This window comes from Rousettus aegyptiacus, unplaced genomic scaffold (genome assembly GCF_014176215.1).
Source record: "Rousettus aegyptiacus isolate mRouAeg1 unplaced genomic scaffold, mRouAeg1.p scaffold_m13_p_4, whole genome shotgun sequence".
Classification (NCBI taxonomy): domain Eukaryota; kingdom Metazoa; phylum Chordata; class Mammalia; order Chiroptera; family Pteropodidae; genus Rousettus; species Rousettus aegyptiacus.
The window spans coordinates 142,265,677-142,291,082 of record NW_023416307.1 but is presented as its reverse complement, the minus strand read 5'-3'; the positions used below and the strand labels follow the sequence as shown (position 1 = coordinate 142,291,082).

The following is a 25,406-nucleotide window of genomic DNA, read 5'->3' as shown; positions in this document are numbered from 1 at the left end:
GGGCATTGACCACCTATGCAGTAAAAAATCTGCTTATAATTTAAGTCGGTTCTCTGCATATGTGGATTCCCAATCAGGGACCAGGGGTCAAAAACACTGAATATGTAATACACAAAAAATGTGTTTAATACAGAGCTCAGAAAGTATAAAGTACTCAATAAATGTCAGCTACTTTTAGATGGCCTTGAGGCCAATAAGACTACGAATGGAAATATATCATTAAATTATAATTTGTCATAAGCTAGCTTGACACCCAGCCACTAGAGTGAATCCTAAAATATTTAAATTATGTCATGTAATTTCCTTACTTAAAATACTCCAATAGTTTTCCGTAAATAAAATAGGAACTCCATACTCTGGATTACACAGTGCTACATACTCTGGCCCCTGCCTTTCTGTCTGACCTTATTTCCCTCTACTCTTCTGCAGCTAAGCTCCAGGCACGCTGGCTTTCTCTCTGTGTGATGGACATGCAGGCTTATTCCTGTCTCAGCTCCCTCACACTGTTTCCTCTGCTTAGAGTGCTCTTCCTCCTGAATTCTGCAATGTCGTTCCTCCTTTTTATTCAGATCTCAGATAAAACCTGTCCTCCTGAGTGAGAACTTGGCTGACCATACAACTCAAGTAGCCACCTAGTCATTCTCTGTCATTTCAACCTATTTTGAGTCTCTGCATAGCATTCAACACTACTACACATTTTTCTGGTTTGTTTGTTCCTTTTTATTTATTCATCTGTTTATTTATGCAATTTCCTAGAATAAAAGCTCCATGAGAGCAAGACTTGGTTTTGTTCACTCCTGTGCCTCTTTCACCGAGGAAAATGCTAGACTATAATAAATGCCTAATAGTGCTTGATACAGTGTTGTTGAAAGAATGGATAAATAAATATGAATGAGGGTTATTTAGGTTCTTTTTCCAAGAATGTCAAAATGTTGCTAACAATGTCCTTGTGCATATATCCTTGCACATGTCCAATTAAATGCCAAAAGTTTAATTATTGAGTCAAAGGTATGTGCAATTTAAATTTTAACAGTTATTTCGAAATCACCTTTTAAGAGAGTTATACCAAGTTATATTTTGAGTGGATTCCTTGATTCTTCTTTTAAGTGTCTTAATTACAGGACATTGGAAACACATTCCCTCAATTTAGAAGCTCAGGACAATGTATAATTCCATAACCTTGAAATGCAAACAGAATAGCCAAAATGGAGAAGTCCACAATGGACCCTGTAAATCACTGAAGAATCTGTGTTTACAATTGCTAATGATAGGAAGAATGTAACTCACTTTCAAATGTTTCTCATTACCCAGGAGTCTTGCATTTGAATTTTTAGCAGTAAACAGAGGTTTTCTTTACCAACATTCATGGTGATCTTCTTCAAGTGTGCAAGTGTAATCTACAATAATAACGAAAATCTTAGTAATCATACTGGGACACAGAAAAACATGATAGCAGAAACATGTACCCTAATCTAAAAGGTTCTCAAATTCCATGAGTTTATTTCTCTCCACTAAAGGTTTATTTCTCTGGTGCTTTGAGTCATCTGTGCCAACAACTTTCGAGTTCTGTGTAGTCATATCTGGAAAAACACTCTACTGATGAATTTATATGCATTTGTTAATATCTAGTTAACTATAGCAACAGTACCATTGATGAAATGGGAGACATACAGGCTCCATGGACTTATCTGTGCCATTTTGAAAGATATCTTCTGTCAGTGTAAAAGCAACCAAATAAATTCATAAGCAATAGCCATGGGGATGCCAGAAAATAAATCCAGAGACATACATACATTCAGCCTCCACACCAACACCATTCTGAAAATTCTGCCAACGTATTCTATCTAGAGATAACTTTAAATGAAATGTTCATTTTCAGCAAAGAATATTCAACTGTATGAAATTTAAACATATAAGATGTTCTTCACTGCTCACCCCTGTGAGATGTTCTCTACTGCTCACCTCAAGAGCAGCATATTCTTGACTTAGAAGAGTTATAGCACTAGAAAAACTGCCCAATTAATAAAGCGATACCAATTCTGGTTTCAAATGTACCTGGATCAAGCATCCAATTTACTCAACATGGAAAAATATGGTACTTACAGCAGGATGTCCAGTACAGTAGGTGTAGCTGGCATGGGACTGGTAGTGCAAGCTTGCTCTTGGAAAGGAGTATGTGTTCCAGGCTGGTTGGCTGTTGTTCCACTGGGAGCTGAAGCCAGGGCTCATGGTCACTCTCGACTTACTAGTTTGATAGGCTCTCACTGTGGAGCTAGACTATCAAGAAGAAAGGAATGCAATGTAAAGACAACTCTGCATAAAACCCAATTCAGTCATATATACATGTATATGTGTGCGTATCAGCATGCATTCTCATGTATGATCATGGCACAGACCTCAGCTGGTTAAAGGAAATGGCTGATTTAAGAGGAGTCATTAAATATAGTTCCAATTAAGATGAAATGATTTTCTCACTATTAGAATTTTGACTCAGTCACAAAGCGCAAAGGCTCATTGAAACTGATCTTATTGAAAACGTTTGTTTTTTTTTTCTTTAGTTGCAACGTGCAACTCTCGCCTTCAGAAATGACATCTGTTTTAGTGGTGACAGTAACAGTGATATTTCCAATTACGTAAATTTCCTTTCATCACAGTGTGCACCTTAGAAATTCACCATTAGCCTCATTTGAATACAGTAAAGAAGATCAGCTTACAAGGACTGGTTTAAGGCACAGACTGGTTCCTGACACTAAATGATCTTCAAGTTCCATGAGACTATTGCACTTCTGTGGGAAACATCAGCAGAAATATAAACATATAAAGACAGTGAAATGAAGAATTTGAAATTGCCATTTACCTTCCGACTGGACTTACCAATATAATTTTAAAAAAGAGAAATAGGAAAATATCAATTGATTTGCCAAATGTTAAATATATCTGACTGCTCATAATTGTATATAGGGGTAGAGTTAATTGAAAACAAAACTCACTTGCATTTTCTGTCTTTCTTTGTCCTCAGATGACCATGGCATATAAGGCATATAATAGTTTCTTTTCAGAGAACACTTTCTATCATCAAATTGAAATAGCAACTTGCCCAAGTAGCAGAGTAACTTTCACAATAAATTCTATTTATAAATCTATGGGTACATGCCAACTCAATCACTGTGAAAATGTGCTAATCTCATTGCCATTATATTCAGGAAACTTAGTGGGGAAAAAACTTTTTTCCAAGATTGTGTTTCCTATTGGGCTAGAATTCAGATATCATTAGATGCTTAGAGGAACAACGTTTATGAAGACAGATTTGGGAATCCTGGAGTAACCAAAAGAAAGAAAGAACCTTGGCAATTCAAAGGATCTAGACAGGGCTATTTCTCTCACTAGAGCCTCTAAATACTTGGAAAGGGAAAGAAAATGTAAATCAGTGATATACTGGTAAACGATTTAAACTATTTAAACTAAACACTGGAGAACATGGCCTCGTTAAGGCAGACAAATTTATTTGACTGTCTCTACTCTTATCACCCATCATCACCCTAACTATGTGTGCTATCCACATTTCACTAGTCCAGTAACATGTATAGGTGCCACAATGCAAAGTTATACACTATTGCATAGCTCCCTACGACAAACCTGTGTTGGAGAAGCAATAGTGGACATTTATACATTAGGATATTTGTGTTTGGTTCTAAGTATGGAAGTTTGTGAGTGTGAGAGTGTGTGTGTGTGTGTGTGTGTGTGTGTGTGTGGTTATTTGTACCAAATACACAATCATTTCGCAGGCTAAATAAACCTACCCACAAAACCACCTTTGGCCCCCAAAATGTCTTGTTTTCTGTTCTGCATTTATGGTCACTAAAATTAATCACTCACACTAGCTCAGTAGATTCTACAGTAGTTCCTTCAAGACTAGACATGGCTAGTTTCTTTATCTGTTTTTATATTTAAATTAGCTCAGGGATCTTAAAATTCGTGGAAAAGCAGGCAGTATACATAAGTAAGTTTGTAAATACCCTCATCTCTTAGATTAATTATATTCACAAATAGTTTCAATCTCTCCTCAATGATTTCATACATGGTGGTCTTCTTCAAGCAAATTCCTTTCTCTTCCTGTTTTGCAAAGCTCATGCTCAAGTTATACCTTTACTTTGGTCTCATTCCTGATACCTCTAGTTCATGCTGACCTCTTGCCTTCCTGCCCTTACACAGTTCTCACATAGCTCTCAGAGTGTGGCTCAAGCACTTAGCATGTGATCATGTTGTTTTCTATGTAAAGTTCAGTTCTCTAACCAGGCTGAGTCTAATGAGGTCAAGATTGTGTATTGCCTTTTCCAAAGCTCAAGGAATCTTCATCCTGCTTGAACTCTGAAGGTTCTAAAAGTGTTTATCCCCTCACCATTCAATCATCTTTCCCTTTAACTCCATGACCCTTCTAACAGCACCTTGTTAACTATCTCACCTACTTGCTTATCTTTCTCTAAGGTCTCTGAAAATGAGATCTTTTGCCAGAACTTAATTCTTACTTCTGCATTCTTCACTCTTTTAACTTTCCTCCTTTCCACTTTCATTCATGGCCAAAGCTTCAAATATCACTTCCAAGAAGATGACTCTCAAATGTAATTTAACAGTATAAACTCTCTCCTAAATCTAGTCCCAAATCTTAAAATATCTGCCGGATATGGATGTATAACTATCAATCACCACATATGTAACCAACGTTTAAATTACTGTGTATAAAATTAAGTGAATTATTTTTTTTTTACTCTAAAATTTCTTTTCCCCGTAATTTTTTCATTTCTGATAATGCTATGGGAATATTTTGAAATCAACTTGCCTTGAATCTTTAGATCAGCTGTGGCTCATTTATCTGTCCTTCAAGTTTCCACTATCAGAGTCACCAAATTCTACTGAATATTTTCAATAGTTCTTGGATGGATGTCGTCCTTTCCGTTCCCGTCACCACTACTCATTTTTAAGACTGTATCAGTTTACACGGTCACCAAAACTATCTTCCACCTAAGCCTGATTGACCCTCCACAATGACACTGCCTTAGTTTTTCTAGAAATCTGCTTGTATTGTGTTACTCCTTGTTGAAAAATGGTTAATGGTTATCTGTGAAGAGAAAAAAAAACCTAAACTTCCTAGTCTTTCATTTTAGAATTTTTCTAATTTGATCTTAATCAACATTGTAAGGCTTATTTTGTTTTTTTTTCTTTCCATATAATCTCAAGGTCCAGGAAAATTAATATTCCAAATATGATGTGTATGTCTATACTATAGTCACAACCCATCTGCTTCCTAGAATGTGCTTCCCACTCTCAGTTCGCACTTAAATATTTCAATCAGTCTCTATCTTTTCTGAAAAATCTATTGCAACCTCTCAGTGGCCACCCCATAGGGACTTTTGCTTCTATTAGGCACTGACATTTTGGATTTTCTGCCATATTTATCTGTTCCTTTTATTATTTGTGTGGCTACCCAAGAAATCAATGCCATAACTTCATCAGCATAACTCATCAATCTCTTAATTACTCTCTCTCACAACAATTATTATACCCCAAAACACATCTTTGGAATAAGCATCTCCAGAAAGGAGATCATAATGTAAGAACTTGAGTAATTTATTTTGGAAGTGGTCCTAGAGAAAATTGGTAGGAGAATAGGAACTGTGACAGAGGAAGGAAGAGCTAATAAGTTTGTACCATTGAGTAAATTATTATTGTGGAGAACTAAGGCTCGGTTCTGCTGGGGGGCTATGGGATACAGTGTAGAACATGCTTCAGAGTTATTCTACTCAAAGTGCAAGGAAGTGGGGGTATTTAATCATCAATTCCTGTTCATCAATAGCTAAGAACTGCTACTAGAAGCATTAATTCCCAAGCATTTCTGGTTTGCCCCACCATAGGTCAACAGAAAGTTCTCACATAGAGAGTTCCACATGCTGTGGGAAAGTGCCAGGAAGGTGTGGACAGAGTATCTGCTCCTACGCAATGACTCCCTGAAATTCTTTGTATCTGCCTATAGGACCCCAGACACTCCCATCTTCCTTCACATGATTGAGAGCTGGGCTTTAAAAATATTGCTTAACTTGGATTGACTACACTACCATTAAGTACTTGAAAGGGCGATGCACATAAGAAAATATTGGGATGGTCAGTAAGCATAATAGAAAGGTGCCCCGAATCATTAGTCATCAGGAAAATATAAAATAAAGCTGCAATAAGTATGAGTTTATATCCACTAGAACGGCTAAAACTAAAAAGACTGACAAAACTAAAGACAACAAAACATACTTCCACCTATGATCCAGCAATTTCATCCCAAGTTATTTACCTAAAAGAAAATATATTTACACAAAATACTTTTATAAGAATGTGAATAGTAGTCTTATTCATTATAGTCCCAAACTGGAACTTACTCAAATGTCTATCAACAGAAGAAATCACTGAAAAGATTAGAGTACATTCATATAATGTAATATTACTCAGCAATAAACTAGAACAAACTTCTGATATACACAAGTACATGTATATATCTCAAAATTGTGCTAAATAAAAGATGGGGAACAGAAGAATAGATATGTGTGATTTCATTTAAATGAAGTACAAGATGAGGAAACATATTTAGTAACAGAAATCAGAAAGTGGTTACTGGGGGAAGTTGAAGGGAATTGATTAGAAAGGCAAATATGGTAATTTTCTAGGGTGATAGAAATCCTTTTATTTTGGGTGGTCATTAAAAGAATGCATACATTTGCCAAAACTCATCAGCCTGAACACTTGAGATCTGTGCATTTTATTATCTCTTAATTATACTTCAAAGAAAAATATACTGCCATTGCAAAAGGCTGATTCTGAATTTTCCACAATAATGTAGGATAGAGATGGCTCAGAAAACAGAAGCCCAACGATCCAAAAGTCCTAATTTTCTAGACCCCGTAATTGGCTAATCTGAGTTCCGTTATCTTTTTCCCTCCTTGGCGCGCCCTCTGAGAGTAATGCCAGGAAACATCTAAGAGCCAAAAGGCAGGCTGCCAGAGAGAAGAGCGAAGAGTCTGAATATAGAGCCTCTGAATAACCAAGAGCTGGCAGCATCATCTGGTGTCTGCCAACAGATCAGGGGGCAGGGCTGTTGGAGCATGAAAAAATGAAGCAGAGCACGTAACAAGGGCCCTCTTACAGGCTCCCAGAAATTACAAAGCTCCAGGGAACACTTGCTGTTCTCTCTACTTAGTCAGCACTAGCAAACAAAAGGGAAGATTAAAAGAAGGGGCAGAAGGAAGTTGCACTAAGGGGGAAAAAAAAATGCAATGGCAAAGAAGGGAATAACTAATGCTAAGATTTCTAGAAAGAACTGAAAGATTGTTACAAGGCAATGTTAAGACAGTAAGACTTAAATGCAACTTATTGTTCTAAATGTTTTATATTTACATTGTGATATCTCATGTATTACTCATAACAATATTATGAGGAAGTTACTATCATCTGCATTTTATAGGCAAGAAAACTGAGGAAGGACAAAATGAAGCAACACAATGTAAGGACATATAACTATGAAGTGGATGAGTTGACTCAAATCCAGGCAAGAGATTCCATGATCCACGCTTTCAACAACTCTACTATTACAGGATCTTAGTTTGGAATCTCTATAAAACAGATTCTAAGATAAGGACTAGTTTGGGTTTTAGGGGGAGGAGTGGGCAGGAATAATTACACAAATCAAGAGGAAAGGAATAGTGAGACTGGGTCAGAAAATGAGGAAAATTTAATCGCTATGTGTTTATTGAGATCCATGCCATACTGAGTACTGAACAGTAGTCAGTTTATCTGCCTATAAAATGCAGATAACAGCAGATAAAAAGCAGTGGCTTCTGTTGAGATCTTTGAGAAGTATTCAAAATGCCACCCAGAATTTTCCACTAAAAGATGGGAGACTGAAGTATTTGTGGACTGGCTTCTGTCCCACACTGGGTAAGGGGTGCCCTTTAGGAAAGGATCACCCAAGCTGTGTGTGGACATGGGAAAATGAGCTTTCTTGGCATCAGAGGAAGTCCTGGGACAGAACATGGAAACACACACACACACACACACACACACACACACACACGTAAACTCAGGTAGGATTCTGTCAGTGCTGGTAAATAAGAACTGTCCTTCATGGTTGCAGTTGAAATCAGAGCTGAGCCAGTGATGGGTTGGAGGAATGTGATGTTAACAGAGGCAGCTACTGTAACCACCTCTCCACCTCTCTGAGAATAAGTACAATGGCAGTGATCATAATAGAAATATTTATAGAACACTCCCTACTATGTGTCTTTCATGCATTGTCTGTCTGAACCCTCAGAGCAATCAAAAGATGTAAGTGTTGTTATCTACTGAAGAAACACAGGCATACAGTTTAGGAAACTTGTGGGGATACAGTTTCTAACTAGTAGGGATACAGGGCTAAGAATTAAAGATTCAACAGATGCTACGGTTGATTATATGATTAATGACTTGTCATCTCCAAAGAATAAGGCTTAGAAATGAACCACATCTTTCACTCTGAGAGACTGAGAAAGAAATCATTACAGAAATATATTAATATAAAGATATAAAGTCAGTGATCTAAAAGAGCACGGAATTGTGAGGTGAAGGCATGAGCGCCACTCACTGTTGAGGAATACCACCTTCCCCTGTTTGTAATATCATTATCACATGATAATGCACTAAAATTAACTCAAGTACAGTTATCAGTGATGACGCCAGAGCCAACTCAAACTGCCCACATTGGTCTCCTTTAAAAGTTGTCCATTCATCATCAGTGACTCCATCTCAGCAAGAAGAAATTATAAGACAATTCTAGAAATACATTCAATAATTTACACTGAAATTACTTTAAGCATATTCCAATGGTAACCTAAAATATGCTAAAGTTAGTCTTAAGGAGAATTTATATCATTTATACTAAATACTATTAAAATATAAGGAATATAGTGCACGTACTAACAGAGCAAATAGTCTGTTGTAGCCAATGTGTTTCACTGGTTTAGCAGCCCAGCTAATCTTCCCACAGCTCCTGCCGAACACAGCCTATGCCTATATAGACCTGGTTATCCTGGTGACTTAACAACCTGAGTCTGATTGAACCAGGTAGTCACCTGACCCAATCTGTGCCAATCAGATGACTTCTCCTGGAAATATGGACTTGCCATTCACTGACTCAAAAATCTCCATTGGATGCTTAAACTGACAAGTGGTGTAAAGGAACAACTGGGGTTTGGTCACATGAATGTAGAGGAAACAAAGCCCATCAAGGAAGAGGTGGGGGGAATAAGAATGAATGTGAAGGCCAGGGGAGCAAAAGCATAAATAGTAGCAGAGAAACAGAGACACTCTCACTAGAAGGAGACAGAAAGAACATTTCAGTTGTGGATGACTTTTGTAGTTTATGGCTCCGGTCTCTCGCAAAGCCTGTCTATACTCCTGGATCCTGTGTTCTATAAGATATTTCCGCACCCAGATATTAAATTCTTCTTTCTGACTTAGGTGGACTTGAGTAAAAATTACAATTAAATGGCCACTAACTATGCAAAGTGAAAAAAGCAGATGTGCGGAAAGAAGCAGAGTTGAGAGGCCGTCGCTGCAGATGGAGAGAGAAACCAAGAGCTTTCTGGTCCCAATAAGGCCAGTACCATTTTCATAGGAACCCTGTAAGCCATTCCCATGAGCCCGCCCACCCTTTGCCTTCACTCATGTTAGTGGATTTCTCTTCCTAATAACAAAATGCCTTCTATTTGGACATTGGTATTCTTTCTCTTTATCCACATACCTTCGTTTTCTCCTATAAAATATATTTATTCTTCTCCTTAGGCTTTTTAACTCAGCATTTTCAGTTGACATTAGGGGATTCAGTGATCCTTTATTGAAGATTTTAAAGTTGTTTCAGAGTCACATGAGTAAACATACAATGCAAGAACCAAACATTATACATAAATAATGACATTCTGGGTCAAGCAGTTAAGAGTAAAACATTACAAAGTACATGAGAGAAAGGCCAATCAGATTGTGAAAGATTTGATTAGAAATATAACATTTAGCTTCTACTTCTAAAAACACAGTGTTGTAAAAGGTATCTACATCTATATTTTTGTTAGTCTTTTTTTCAATTGTTTAATTTATTTTTAGCATCACATTACAAACATTGTGATATGGCACAATTAGAAAATGTTTCTATACACATATACATATATGTATGCATAGACACATACACAGATATGCACACATGTACATATGCACACACATATAAAGATTTTTTTAAGTACCCATGACAAACTTTTTTGGTAAACGAATGCTAACATGAAGTTCACCAAGAGGCTAAACGACTTCCCGCATGTGTTTATTTCCCGTACTGCCTGTGAGGAAGTCAAAAAAGAACAGTTTCTATCCAGCAGCTCTCAGAGTTTCAATACGTTTTTCAAAGTTCCTTCCCCACCCCTTGCCCCAAGCAAAGGATTCCTGCTGTGTGGTTTCTAAAGATTTCACTTAGAATCAGCTGAAAACAGAGCCTGAATGGACAGTAAAACCCACACCAAACCTCTCTTTGCACCCTGTGTGGGACAAGTGGTAACTTTGTTCATTTACAAAGGCCTGAGAGAGAGACGCACACAAACTGCCCCTATGGTATAAGATGCTTCTCTCAAATAAATCCTTTCAAATGGTTCTAAATCATGACGCGCCAAAGGAAGGAGGGTGCACAAGAAAATGGAAGAAACTTCTAATTTCTTCTCACACCCCATCATCCCAGGGGAACAGAAAAACGTCTTCTCTTCTCTGACTGAGGTATTATCTTTTGTGCCATTCCCCAGAGATGAGTCTCTTGGCTTGGTCCCTGCAGATTTGTTTCTCTGAGGAAAATAACTTTTGCTGTTGTTATTATTATTGTTGCTTCCTGATACAGGGACTGTCTTTATTTTTTCCAATGTCACTGTTTTCATGACTTGTAAATATAAAGTATCTGAGTGAGCTTTACTTATCACAGGCCCTTTTTATAAAATAATCATAAAACGTGCTTCCTGCTACTTACTTCTATTGTTATTGTATAGCTTCAAAACTTCGAAAAGTGGGATGTGATTAAACATTCTGTTTGCTCTGCAGATATGTTTTAGGGCTCTTGCCAGACACTCTGGTGCTTTCCCAGCTCCAGATGAATATTACCCCCAGACCAAACAGGTTACACCAAGTGACTCCCCACTCACTCACATTTTATTGACCAGACAGTCACCAGAGTCACCCTGACTGATAGGATGTTCTCTCCTAGACACTAGAAACTATCGCTTGGTGACTAGTTATCTCTGTCTATTAAGATAAAATTAAAAGCTCTGTCCTCTATTAAGTACTAATTATTATAATGACTCATAGTACTTTAGAGATTAGAAAGAGGGTTTCTAGCATAAATGTAAATGGAGAGAAACTTTCCCATTCTCTCAGTTTTTATGTACTTATCTGGGACAGGATCAGGTAAGTCAAAGCCCAGGGCTCTGCTCCCTCCCCGCTGTGTAACTTTGGTGAAGTCCCACCATACCCTTAGGAGCCTGGCATGACTATGCAATTCTTTACAAAAATGATAGATTGCTGGTATAATGGCCATACTTTTTTTATTTCCTACATAACCACACTTTTACTTGTCCCCCTGTTTGACAGAGTGGTCATAGCACCAGGGCTGCAAGTACAAGTGCTGGAAACAGGGATTGTTCCTAAGCAAGAAACTGCAACTATGCTTTTAAACCTTTGTATCAGAATTCCTTAGGGCTTGTTGGAGCAGGATGTGCCTTCACCCTATCTAGCATAATTGGGGCTAAATAGTTCTATACTTACATAACCTTATCCTGCCTAAAGGCGAGTGGACTGTTGCTAGACTGGTTACCAGATTAGCATCATGGCCAGCACAATAGCCAAATCTAATGTCCCTTCCAAAGGCGGAAGAGGTTTGGTATAAATGGAGAATAGAAAAAATAGTAGCTGAGGGTAAAAGAATGAATAAATGGGTATGTAAAGAGGAGAATCCAATATTACTTTATCACCTCAAAAGAGGGTCAGAGAAAAAGATAATATTATCTCTTAGCTCAATTATAACAGATGCCTGAAACGGTGAAGGCATATTTGCCAAGACCACTCTTGCTTTTTGGAACCAGTCAAATGGACACCTGCAACCCTGAGTGGACTTGCCCTGGGAGACATTTTTACATGATATCATGATGGACTGGACTAATTATTAATGACTAAATGAGATTCTAACCCTGTGCCAGTATCTTTTGAGCTTTATATCAGCTTACTGTAAAAGGACTGTGGCCAGAGACCAAGGGATGAGCTGTGAAATAACAGAAAATATACATGCTGGATTTCTGTCCCTGGTTTCTGGCACAGAGTTCCTAAATTCCTTGGAATTTCCTAGGTGACAGTGGTGTCATTTGTTTGAATGAGGTGGCTCCTGATGGGATCCTGGAGGTGGGCTGGTCACCAGAAAGACCAAGCCATAATTAAAAGTCCCACTCCCCATTCTCTAGAGAGAGAGAGGGGTAGAAATAGGCTTTAATGATTGATTGTGCCTACCTGATGAAGCCTCCATTAAAATCCCAAAAGTAAGAAGTTTGGCGAGGGAGCTTCTAGGTGGTGAACACGTAGAGGTGCTGGGAAAGAGAACATGGAAGCTCTGTACCCCTTCCCACATCCTTTGGCCTACACATCTCTTCCATATCTTCCATCTGTATCCTTTATTGTATCTTTTTAAAATAAACCAGTAATCTAGTAAGTAAACTGTTTTCCTGAGTTCTGTGAGCTGCTGTAGAAAATTAATCAACCCCACGGAAGGTGTAATGGGAACCTCAATGTATATCCAGTAGGTCAGAAGCACAGGTGAAAACTTGGACTTGTGACTGGTATCTGAAGTCTGTATGGGGAGTAGGGGGAGGAAGGGGTGGGAGAAGAAAGGTCAGTCTTGTAGAACTGCGCCCTTAACCTGTAGGATCTGATGCTATCTTCAGGTACAGAGTATCAGAATTGAGTTAGATTATTGGACACCCAGCTTATGTCACAGAATTGCTTAGTGTGGGAGAAACCTCCACATAGTTTGTGACCAGAAGTGTCATAAGTGAAATATTTTGTATGAATAGTAAAAGAGAGGGGAAAAAAATTGGTTTTCCTATTCAACCCTCCTGTATCTCGGTTTCCTTTGCTATAAAGTTGGAGCAGTAATAGCACCTACCTCATAAAATTGTCATTGGGATTAAATAAGTTAATAAAACATCTAACAGGGTATCTCATACTCATTAGATGTTACTAATAATTACTATTGAATTAAAGTGCTACTACTTTTTTGAAACAACACAAACACATAACTTTGAGGCTAGAATTTGTGGAAGCCTTCTTTCCTTCACTCTTTCTCTCCTTTCCTGCCTCCCTCACTTCCTCCTTCCCTTCCTTTCATCTTTTCTTTCTTTCCCCCTAAATGAAAAAATAAAATAAAATCAATCTAGCAGAGGCTAATTTCTTAATGTCTGAGTAATTGATTCTAACACTTATTTTTCTTTTCCACACTAAAAGTCACTTCACAGCTAATTTTTGGCTCAGTGCACATTCAATGAGCCCAAGCACACTATCGCTCCTGCATGAGTGTGTTGGAAGTTAAAGTCACATAGAACATCCCTGGAGGACACTCCCACAGTCCCAGAGTGGCTGAGACTAGCATAGGCTGATTTCCCAAAATGAAATTAGCCTATAAAAATGACAATAAGATAAATGGAAAGCGATTCTTATAAGTCTTTTAATAGCTTAGCATCAAGAAGGAAGCTAGTTTATCTGTTTTAAGAGGAATTTCAATGCTAGACCATGAGTGATACTAGGGCAGGAGTTAATAATCTTCTTATCTACAACCAGAACCATATCTAGCACAGAGAAGGTTCTACATAAATCATTCATCCACTCATTCATTAAACACTTATTTAATGAGGGCCCGCAATGAGCCAGGTATAGTATAAAGGCCAGGACTATAATCATGAGAAAGAAGTTAACAGTGACTAATAATTAGCAAGAGAGATTGATCATTGGAACAAACACATAAATAGCAACATAACTGTTTTAATGATGAAGCCCACAGTAAAATGAGAACATAGAGCAGGGGTCCCTCTACCATAATATGGTCGCAGGGAAAGAAGATGCAAGAGAAGGATGTCTACTGGTCAGTTTATACTAGAAGTTATATTTAAAGTAGTAGATGAAAGAGAGAGAGATTCTCCAGATGAAGAGATGGAAATGCTAAAAGAATGGCCCTGAATTGGGGGAAGTTTATGGTGTCACAAGTTAAGGGGACAGCAGTGCCCTGAGGCCTGATCTTCAGGAGAAAGGCTCAAGTACCTGGGAGGGTGCGGGCAGCAGGGGAGTACCTGGAGAGTAGGGAGGCACATGTCCAGAAGGATTTTAGCTTAAATTTTTACCCAAGGACAAAGAAAGGGTAACTAGTGTAATATTTTACTTGGGCTGGTCATCTTTAGTCTAAGGAGCTCAGAAAGATGGTCATCATGATGAGGTAGGATGCTGTAAAAGATAAAAAATAATAATTTTATTTAAACACTGAAGCTGAGATGTCTATGTATCTACTGTGTGGAGGACTGGAATTGTCATTTAGCAGAAAACTCAGGGTTGAAGACAGAATTCATCAGAAACTAAAACCATGCAAATGGACTGAGTTGAAAAGGCAGAGAGCTTAAGGCTATCACCAAAGATATTAGTATAAGTTTAGAGTGATGAGCTAATTCAATTAGGTCCAGTATCCAAAAAAATTAAATTCCCACTGGCTAAAGACATAAGAGTGGCTTATTAGTGGAAAATTCTATGAAATTACTGTTTCTATGCTGCAAAGTAGGACCAAGTACCGGGAGTGGTTTGCCCTTGGCATCAAGCTCATTCTAATATTAGTATCACTTATTGAATTCCTACTTCAAAGGACACAGATGATAGGGAGTTTTCATTCTAAAGCAAACAATGTACTCTTTACCTGCCATGAAAAATCATCACAGACTGAAAAACTGAACTAGATGTCAGAGAATTAAGACTAGAGTAAAAAAATGGTACTCATTACCCAAGAACTGACCTGCCCGATACATAGTTTAAGTGCAATGACCCTCCAATGCATCCTCTTCAGGAAATCCTGCCAGAAATTATGTCTTCTCAACATCGTTACAGTTTCTGCTACAGAATGTTATGTATTTGTTACACACTATTTATTTAATCAGTTAAAGGAAAAAGAGGTATTAACTTACTATGTGCCAGGTGCTGTGCTAGATCCCACAGGTAGCACAAAGAACGGACAGATGCTCACCTCAAGTAAATTTTCCATTTATTTGAATGTATCAGTAGAAATTTGGTAAATGTTTATTAAAAAGACTGCTTCTACTAAACTCTTACTATCAAAATTATATTAATTTTCAAATGTTTACTGAAATGGGTGCTGAAATTCTGTGGTCTTATCCAATTTGTAACCCTTCGGCAGATTCTAATTACTCTTTCATCTTTATTATCATTATCATATCTTTGTTGTGTGTGTGTGCATGTGTGTGTGTGTGTGTGTGTGAGGTATGCCTAAGTTTACAAGTGTTAGAATATGTGTTTATTCAAGCATTTATATTTCTCTTCCTCTCTCTCTCTCTCCTTCTCTCTCTCTTTCACACACACACACACACCACCACCACCACCACCACCACCACCACCACCTTTTTTATATCAGGTTGTTGGCAAAGTTTTTTCTATAAAAGACCAAATAGTAAATATATTAGTTTTTGTGGCCTGTACAGTCTTGGGAACAATTATTGAACTCCGCCATTTTAGGGCAAAAGCAGCCATAGACAATCTGTAAAAGATAGACATGGCTGAGTGCCAGCAAAATTTTATTTACAAAAACAAGCAGCGGCCAGGGATTGGCTTGCCATAGTTTGCGGAACCCTGTCTTAGACTGTCAACTTTTTTACTTATCTCTGTAATTTTTCCAAAAACTAGTGTGATGCTATAAAAATAGAATGCACTGAAAGAAAATGCTTTGAATTAATTACTGTATTTCTTTATGTGATTATATAAAATAAATTATTTTAAAATTCAGAGGAAAGAAAAGGTTACCGAGGGGGCAGGTTTGTATTGATGAGATTGATAAGGAAAAAGAAAAAAGTGTTTTGATGGAAAAATTAATATATCTATCAGTATTTTGTTCCATGTACCTACAGAGTATCCAATTGAGAATATCCTACAGAAGCAAAAATAAATAAGTCTAAACATAAAGTTAAAAAATTGTAGTTTAGAGAAACAAATTTTTAACAGTGCACCAGGACAAAAGCAAATAGTTGAAAATATTTTATAAGATGATATTTCTGAGGAACCAAGTCAAAATAAATTAATAAATAAAAATAATCAGAAGGCTAAGAACAAAGACCTGGGGTCATCTAAAGGGAAGAGTCCATTTTCAAGTATGGTACTGCTATGGTTCGAACTGTTTTCTCCCTGTCCGCCCCCCCCCCCCAATTCATATTTTGAAGTCCTAATCTCAGCCCCTAATGTGATAGTACTCATAGATGGGGCCTTTGGGATGTAATTAGGTTTAGATGAGATCCTGAGGGTGAGCCCTAATGATGAAATTAGTGCTCTGATAAAAAAAAGAGACACCAGAGAGTTCCTCTTTCCCTTTCTGTCTCTCCCTACTTTTCTTTTCTCCTCCCTTCCTCTCTTCTTCCCATTCTCTCTACCACCTAAGGACATAGCAAGAAGGCAACTATTCACAAACCAGGAAGAAAGCCCTTATTAGGAACCTAACTGACCTGCGTCCTGACCTCGGACTTCCCAGTCTCCTAAATAAACAATAATAACTTCCTATGTTTCTTAGTTTCTTTTCCTTCAGTGTTTGCCATTAATACAGTTCACTTTTTATCTTGTATCTTAATCCAGAAAAGATAACATTTATAATGTGGAAATTTGGTTTAAAGGGTTTAGGTATATGTAATTAAATTCATATGCATGTGTAAATACATAATATACTATATATGTGTACAGTCATGTACTACATAAGGTCAATATGTATCTCATATACCACAGTGGTCCCATAAGATTATAATGGAACTATAAAATTCCTATGGCCTAGCGATGTAACCTTTGTAATGTTGTGACGCAAGGCTGAAAAATCAGCAACCTTGAGATGGCAAAGGACTTTAACTTGGGTGTGGATGAGGATGACATTGAGGCGTTCCCAGAGGTGGTTACTAAGAAGTTGACTAATGAGAAGTTATCATAACTGGGACAGGAACACACAGCAGAAGAGGCAAGAGAAAAGGAAACTGCAGGAAAAGAAAAGAACCCCCCAAAAATTCACAATGAAGTTTAGCAGAAGCTTTGGCAGACTCCAAAAACTTCTTAAAGAGTTTGAAAACATAAACCCCAACACCAAAAGTTTTTATTAATGAGAGGAATATCCATGGTCCATTATCTGCTCACAAGCAAACATATGATGAAATAAAGAAACAAACCAAGCAAACCACAACGGACACATTTCTGGAAGAATGACACCTCCGCAAGAAGAGCCTCAGACAGGTCCCTCAGGGGGTGTTCCAGAGAAGGCATTGGTATCACAGAAGATGGCAGCTCCATGGGTACACTGTCCCTGGAGACCTTCCAGTGAGCCAAGATGTCAGGGTAGAAGGTGGTGATACTGAGACCCTGACACTGTGTAGGCTTAGGCTCACGTTTGTGTGTGTCTGTCTCAGGTTTTAATGGAAAAGATTAAACAGTAAAATAAATAATTTTAACATAGAAAAACCTTATAAATATATAAAGAAAAAACATTTTGGTATGGTATACAATGTGTTTGTGTTTTAAACTATGTGCTATTACCAAAGAGTCAAAATGTTTTAAAAAAAAATTTACATGTTTAAAGAGTAGTTACAGTAAACCAAGGTTAATTTATTATTGAGAAAACAAAATATTTTTCAATAAATATAGTGTAGCTTGAGTGTACCGTGTGTATAAAGTCTACAACAGTGTACAGTAATGTCCTAGGCCTTCACATTCACTCACCACTCACTCACTGACTCACCCAGAGCAACTTCCAGTCCTGCAAGTTCCATTCATGGTAAATGCCCTATACAGGTACCATTTTTATCTTTTATACTGTATTTTCCCTATACTTTTCCTATGTTTAGATACATAAACCCTTACTATCACGTTACAATTACCTACAGTATTCGGTTTAGTAACATGCTGTGCAGATTTGTAGCCTCAGAGTAATAGGCTCTACCAGAAGGCCTGGGTTTATAGGAGGCTGTACCCTCCAGGTCTGTCTATGATGTCTGCTCAATGATGAAATTGCCTAGTGACACATTTCTCAGAACATATTCCTATCGTTAAGTGACAGATGACTTTACATAGTCATTTATATATTTTTGTGGTTATAAAATAGGCATGATCCACCTAGAGCTGTCCATAATGACAGTTTTCTTCATCTCTTCTTTTCTTTTAGATATAACTTAGTGAGAAGTTGCTCAGGAGTTTGTTTCTTCCAAGAGAGAAGTGAGCAGCCTCTTAAAAGAGCATAAGAAAAAAAAAATCAAATAACTTGCAAAGAAGCACAGTTCACTTTATATGTGTTTACATACATATATATATACACATACACATATATACATATATATATATTACATACATACACATACGAACATATACACAGAGTGAATGAGAGAGATTGAGAGAGAGAACACATTTATCATTGCCCATTACCTTGTGTCCATTATTTAATTCATCTTTACAATAACCATGCATGCAGTCATTACTGGAGACTCCAGGCCTAGGGCTAGAAAATAATGAAACTGAGTTTCAAAAATAAATGTCTCCAACCCAAGAGCACATGTTCTCCATCATTTTTGCTGCATTGCCCTCTACTCAGTGGATAAAGCTCAGAAGCATATATAGAAGAAATCAGAAGGATCTAAACAACACTTGCAACAAACAAGAGAGAATAAGAGAGATCCAAGAAAAATTATGGAAAAGGGTCCTGAATAACCATGTTCCCATTTGGGGATTTAATGAATGAGAGAACAAGCTACTACCTATGATTGGACAGTGACAATGCTGAGAGGTCTGTTATGGTGACTTTTTTGGTGATGTTCTGTGCTGATTGGTTGAAGAACCATTGTTTTATAATTATTTGACCCCTTTCTACCACACATTATCACTCCCCAAACTCCTAATTTCCACTGACAAAATGAGGAAGGTATCTGGCCTGAAGGTCATTCACTGTCTGCAAGTCCAGTAATGGCCGGTAAAAGGCAAATAAGGAACAGCTACTTCTAGAACGTCAGTGTTAAAATGGTAGATATTAACATGAGGGATGCCTGAGCTCAAAAGAAGAGCATTAGAGTAGGAAACCTTAAGAAATAAACTGGCAATTATTTGGACATTGAAATAAAACTGACAGAGGAGTTTCAGGGATGCTTCTTCAGTCACTGCACAGGTAGCAGATGGTATCTCTGTCGGCGAGTAGGGTATTTGGCAGAAAAGAAGCTCTAAGAGAAAGAAATTGTCAGATCTTGGAGCAGCATTGAAATATTCAGGTAAGTGTCTGAGAAATGCCTGGAAATTCAGCGCATGACTTTTAAAGTTGCTGTGTGAGTAGGAAAGGTGGATGGGGATTATCTGTATCTCCATAGTCAGAAAACTGCCAATATTGCAAAATGGTTTGCAGGTTACACATCAGTAACCCTTTCAGGCAGAAGCCTATATTTGCTAAATTGATTTTGAAGGTTTTTATTTTTTTATACTTCTTTGGGATGTCTAAGTAGATGAAGCATATTGGATTTTGCAGTCATAAAAGGAAACATGTGGCCCAATTAAAGAAGCTAATCTCACATTTCCTGTCACATCGGAAGTCACAAACTTTGTAGGATTGACTCCATAAATTAAAAAAATATATATCTTCAGTAAATCATAGTTAAGATTAGGCGAGGCATGCAAGTTTATTGAAACAGGTTTTAAATTAAAAAGTGGTATGTATTTAGTCTAACAAAAAATATCACTGTGAAGAGTGTGTATTTTGTGTGTGTATATGTTTTGATATTTGTATTCCCTCCAGCAAATGCATCATAGGCAGCTGTACAGTTTTGTTAATTGTAATAAAACATCAAGCATGTAAATTTCCTCATTCCCCACCCCCATCCTATCACTACTTCCGCCAACGACTGTGGACCTGTCATTCCAAGCCACCACACAGGACTCAGGTTTGGTGTTCATATGTTTTTCTAAATGCATCTCAACTCAACTTTATAAACTTTTATTTTCAAAATCAGAATTTTAAGTTGTGATTTTACACACACAAAAAAACAACAGTTTGAAGTAAAAGCCATGGTTCTTATTATAGCTTTCAAGACCTTACGTGATCTGAACCTCCCACACTGATGGCCTCTCCCCGCTGAATCACTTGGCTCTAGCCATATATTGGCTCCTCTGCTCTAACACATAGTCAGCATGCTCTTGTCTCAGAGACTTGGCACTATTCCTTAATCCTGAAAGTTAAATCTCTTTCCCCTAGAAATCTTACTGTTGTGTTTAAATGTCACTTGCCACTCCAAAGAGTCTGCCCTAACCTTCCTGTATACAATGGCACCATGCTCATCCCACTGCTGCACTATGTATCTCATTCTGTGTGGTAGGCAGAATTCTAAGGTGGTTTCATGGTCCCCGCCTCTTAGTGTACATGCATTGCATAATCCCCAGGACAGTGAAAATGATAGATTTTACTTCCCTGATTAGGTTATGTTACATGGCACAGCTGATTTCACCAAAGGAAGATCATCTAGGTGGACCTGATCTAATCTCATGAGTCCTTTACATTTGATTCTATAATTCAGAAATATAGGAAGTCAGAGCTTCATACCAGCAGAGAGAGTCTCCTGCTGATCTTGCAGAAGCGATTACCATGCTGTGAACAGTACATGGGAGGAAGTGATGGGTGGCTTCTAGGAGTTGAGGACAGCCCCTTGGTAGACATACAACAAGCAAACAGGAATTTTAGTCACATAAATGGAAGGAACTGAGGTCATGTGACAATTGGAATGAGCTTAGAAGAGGACTCCACACTTTAGATGTGACAGTAGTCCTGGCAGACGTCTTTATTTCAGCCATGTGGGATAGTAAGTAGAGAAGCCAGAGATGCTACACTAGACTCTGGACCAAAGGAAACTGTGAGATAATAAATTTATTCTATTTCAAAATGCTTGGTTAGTGGTTATTTGTTACGTAGAAATAGAAAGCAAATACAACCTTTTAAAAAAATTTTTCCAAGCATTTATCTTCACTTGGCATATTCTGTATTTACTTTTTATTATCTATCCCTCCTGACTGGAATGTAAGCTCCATGAAGGCATAGACTTTGCTAGTTTTTTTCATTATGGTACCCGCCCCCCCACCTTCTAAAACAGTGTCCACAGCAAAATGGGTTCTTACAGAATACTTATTAAATGAATGAAGAAAACTGGATGCTTGCTTCAAAAGTGCAAGGTAGAGCCTAGAGTCTAGTAACACTCAGAAAAAGTGGGAAGTTCCCTTCCCAGGAGACTGACTATTGTCTCCTACACTTTTCAGTATCTCTCTCTCTTTCCTCCTCTCCCACTGTCCTTGTGAAGTAAGTTGATGTTCACCCTTTCCAGTAATGAGACTCACCTATACCTCTAAAGCAGGTGCTGGTAAGTAAATGCAGCATTCACTGAAGAAGTCATACGAAATCTCAAGAAAAAAAAAAAAAAGAACCCCCAACTGAAATGCAAATCAAAACTACAAGAAGATACTACTTCACACCACTAGAATGGTTAATTAAAAACAAAACAAAACCAAAACAAAATAAAACAAAGACAGAAAATAACAAGTTTTAGTAAGAATGTAGAGAGATTGAAACCCTTGTGTATTATTGGTGGAAATGTAAAATGATACAGCTGCTATAGAAACCAGTAAGGTGGTTCCCTAATATATTAAAAATAGAATTACCATGTGATCCAGCAATTCCACATTTGTATATATACTCAAAATAATGAAAATAAGGTCTTGAAGAAACATTTGAACTCTCATGTTGACAATAGCATTATTCGTTATAGCTAAAATGTGGAAGCAGCCCAAGTGCCCATCGACAGATGAATGTATAAGCAAAATGTGGTTTATACATGCAATAGAATATTATTTGACCTTAAAAAGAAGACACTCTGACATATGCTAAAACATGTATGGACCTTGAAGACATTATACTAAGAAATATAAGCTAATCACAACAATATGAATGCACTTAATATCACTGAATTGTACATTTAAGGTGGTTAGGATGATAAATATTATATGTATGTTATCACAATAAAAAAATTAAAAAAAAATAAGTCACTAAATATTTTTTAAAGCTAGAAGCTAGAATGCTTCTAACAAAAAAATAGAAGAATGAATATCCAGGGAACCAATGCTGATAAGGGATGCAAGGCTACAATCAATAAAATGGGAAAAATGGATCTTTCATCTCAATCAGGAAATAATTCATCCCCAAGATGAAAACTTGAAAGCCTTAAGCATATAACATAATGGAAATAAATTTTAAAGCAAAAAGAAGATGTGAAAATAGTAGACAAATGTATAGCTAGAGTAGAAAATTTTACCTTGCCTCCCTAAGAAACTGACAGATCAAATAGGCCAAAAAAAAAAAGGAAAAGAAAAGAAGCATTGCTATAAAGGATTAAAATATAATAATTAAGGGGCTGGAGTTAAAAACACATACACACATCTAAATACTCTGTGCTCCAAAAACAGAATACACATTTTTTCATGAGACATATAATTCATTGACTAAAACTGACTGTCTTAGATTAGCAAAAAGAGGAGGTTCTATAAGTCATTCTCAGGGGCCGTGAAGAAAAGAAAATAGAAATTAACACATAAAGATCTCTTTCCTCTCCTCCAATAAGGAAATTAAATTAAATCAAAAAAATAAAATTAAATAAAACAGAAAAAAGGAATTAATGAAAAAAATTAAGAAAAATATACCCAATAAAGAATTTAATAAAGTTGAAAGTCCATTTTCTAAAACACTCATTAAAATAAAGGAAAAAAAAAACCCTTTTGAAATCATGATCTTTCAAAGAGAGAAGGTTAAAAGAAATCAACTTGAGGAAAAAAATTTAAAAAGACTTAAAGGAGACAACTTTAAGGAAAAAGGAGGGTGGGGGGATAATTATAGATACAAGGGAATAAAAATAATAGGGAAGGAAAGGAAGAAAAGAAAAAGTATGTTTAACTTTAAGCTAATATACTAAATAGACAATATTCTTTGGGAAATATATATTGTATAGACTATTAGAAAGTCACAAAAAAAAAAGAAAAAAAAAGGAAGTCAAACTCTATCTTTAAAAGTGGTACTGGACCTAAGTAGATTTAGGTATGGGATTCATCAAAGCTTTAACAAACGTACTATACTATCTATCTCACATACATATAATCATATCCATACATGCATAATCCTATAAAAAACAGAAGATAAAAGAAAACTAGCCAGCATATTACATTGGTTGGTAGGTAGGCATTTGAAATCAAATTAATTTATGAATATAAATTCTAAACTATTAAATTAAATATTAACAAATTAATCGAGCTGTAAATTTAACACTTCAAGATAAAACAGGGATTTTAGAATGACTGAATCTACCTATCACAATCTAGCTATTGCTGCTTACCACCCAGGTAACTTTGGGCAAATCATATGACCATTTTGTGTCCCAGTTTCTTCACAAGTAAAATGGCTGTTTGAGAAATGAAGAGAATTTATTTAAAGCACTTAGAACAGTGGCTGGCTTAAAGAACTCAGTGCATGTTAATATTTGTTATTTCTGTTGTTTGTTATTAGCATTACATCAATAGCTGAATGAGAAAAATATGCAGCATTTTACGGGTAAGAAACTCTAAGAAAATTTTGATTAGTACAAAATGTACTTCACTTAATCAATGATATCTATAAGAAAACTAAACAAAAACTCATACATTATGGCTAAATATTACAAATAATCTCATTTTATTCAGGAATTAGATAAGGTTTCTGCAGCTTGTTCATCACTGAATCAGATATTCTAGCCAATCTAATAAGACAAGGAAAAAAGTTATAAAATAAAAAAAGATAAAATTGTCTTTCTGTCAAGATAACATATCCATCTCCACAGGGATTAGCTTTAAAATTATAGACATATGAGGAAATTTCAGCAAAGTAGATGAATTCAGAGTCAAATTATGTAAATTAATAGTTTTCACATATATATAACAACGAAAAAAACAATAAGAAAAATAATCTATTCACGATACTAGTGAAAAGTAGAATATTGCAAGGAATAAAATTCATTAGAAAGTATGCACTGTCTTTATAAGACAAAACTAAAAATACTTTATTCTTAATAGATCTTGACAAATTGGTTATAATAGTCATATATAATAGAAAAATACAAGAATATTCAATATTGAAAAAATAATAATAATGAGTGGACACTTTTTCTACCAAATATGATAGTATAAAGCATGACCAATTTTAAAAATTATATTATATAGGCATAAACATAGGTAAACAGATTATAGGAACAGAGGAGAGCTTGGAGAAGCCCATGTGTTTATGAGGATTAAGATTATGACAAAGACAGTATTTCAAATCCTAATGAAAATAATTTAGTATTAAATAACTAGTTTAGAGATAATTATTTATTTTTTCACAATATTTTTTTGTGAAAACAGTAAAAACAGGATATTTCATTAAAAAAAACTTGCTGGATTAAAGAACTAAATTTTGTGTGTAAAAACCAAAACTAAAAAAATAAATTGAAGAATTAGCCTCTCTCCTTCCCAAGGTGAAAAGTTTCCTTAGGTATGATGTAATAATGCTCAGCCTCCGTGACTCGGAAACTCCTTTTTGAATTCTGGTCCAAAATGGTGACATAGAAGGCCTAAACTCACCTCTCCTTGTGGACACACCTAATCTATAGCTACCCACAGAGCAATCCCCTCTGAAAGAGATCCAGACACTAGTGAGCGACTCCTATACATTAAGTGAGTGAGAAAATATCAACATTGAAATGGGTGTTGGCATACCCTCAACTACCGGAAACCACTAACAAAGGAGGAGGCTTGGACAGTCACCTGGTAAATCTAGCCTAGTATGTGAAACAGACATTTCCATACAAAATACTATAACTATTGTGAAGAGCAGTTTAACAGTTTCAAGTATAATTAAAATATTTCATATCCTATGGCACCAATTCCTGTTATTGTATTTCATAAGAAAAATAACCTTCAAATGAACAAGGAAGCATGTATGATAATTTTCAATGTGGAGC

General features: G+C 36.5%; 1 protein-coding gene across 7 annotated transcripts in view; it reads right to left on the bottom strand.

The window, feature by feature from the left end:
* The window catches only part of RBMS3 (RNA binding motif single stranded interacting protein 3), a 1,178,968-nt gene that overhangs the window by 711,587 nt on the left and 441,975 nt on the right, over positions 1–25,406 (bottom strand). For all 7 annotated transcript variants that reach the window (XM_036219807.1, XM_036219806.1, XM_036219804.1 and 4 more), the window contains exon 4: positions 2,104–2,277. In XM_036219807.1, the coding sequence (XP_036075700.1) occupies positions 2,104–2,277 (174 nt within the window). The remainder of the gene's footprint in view (positions 1–2,103; positions 2,278–25,406) is intronic.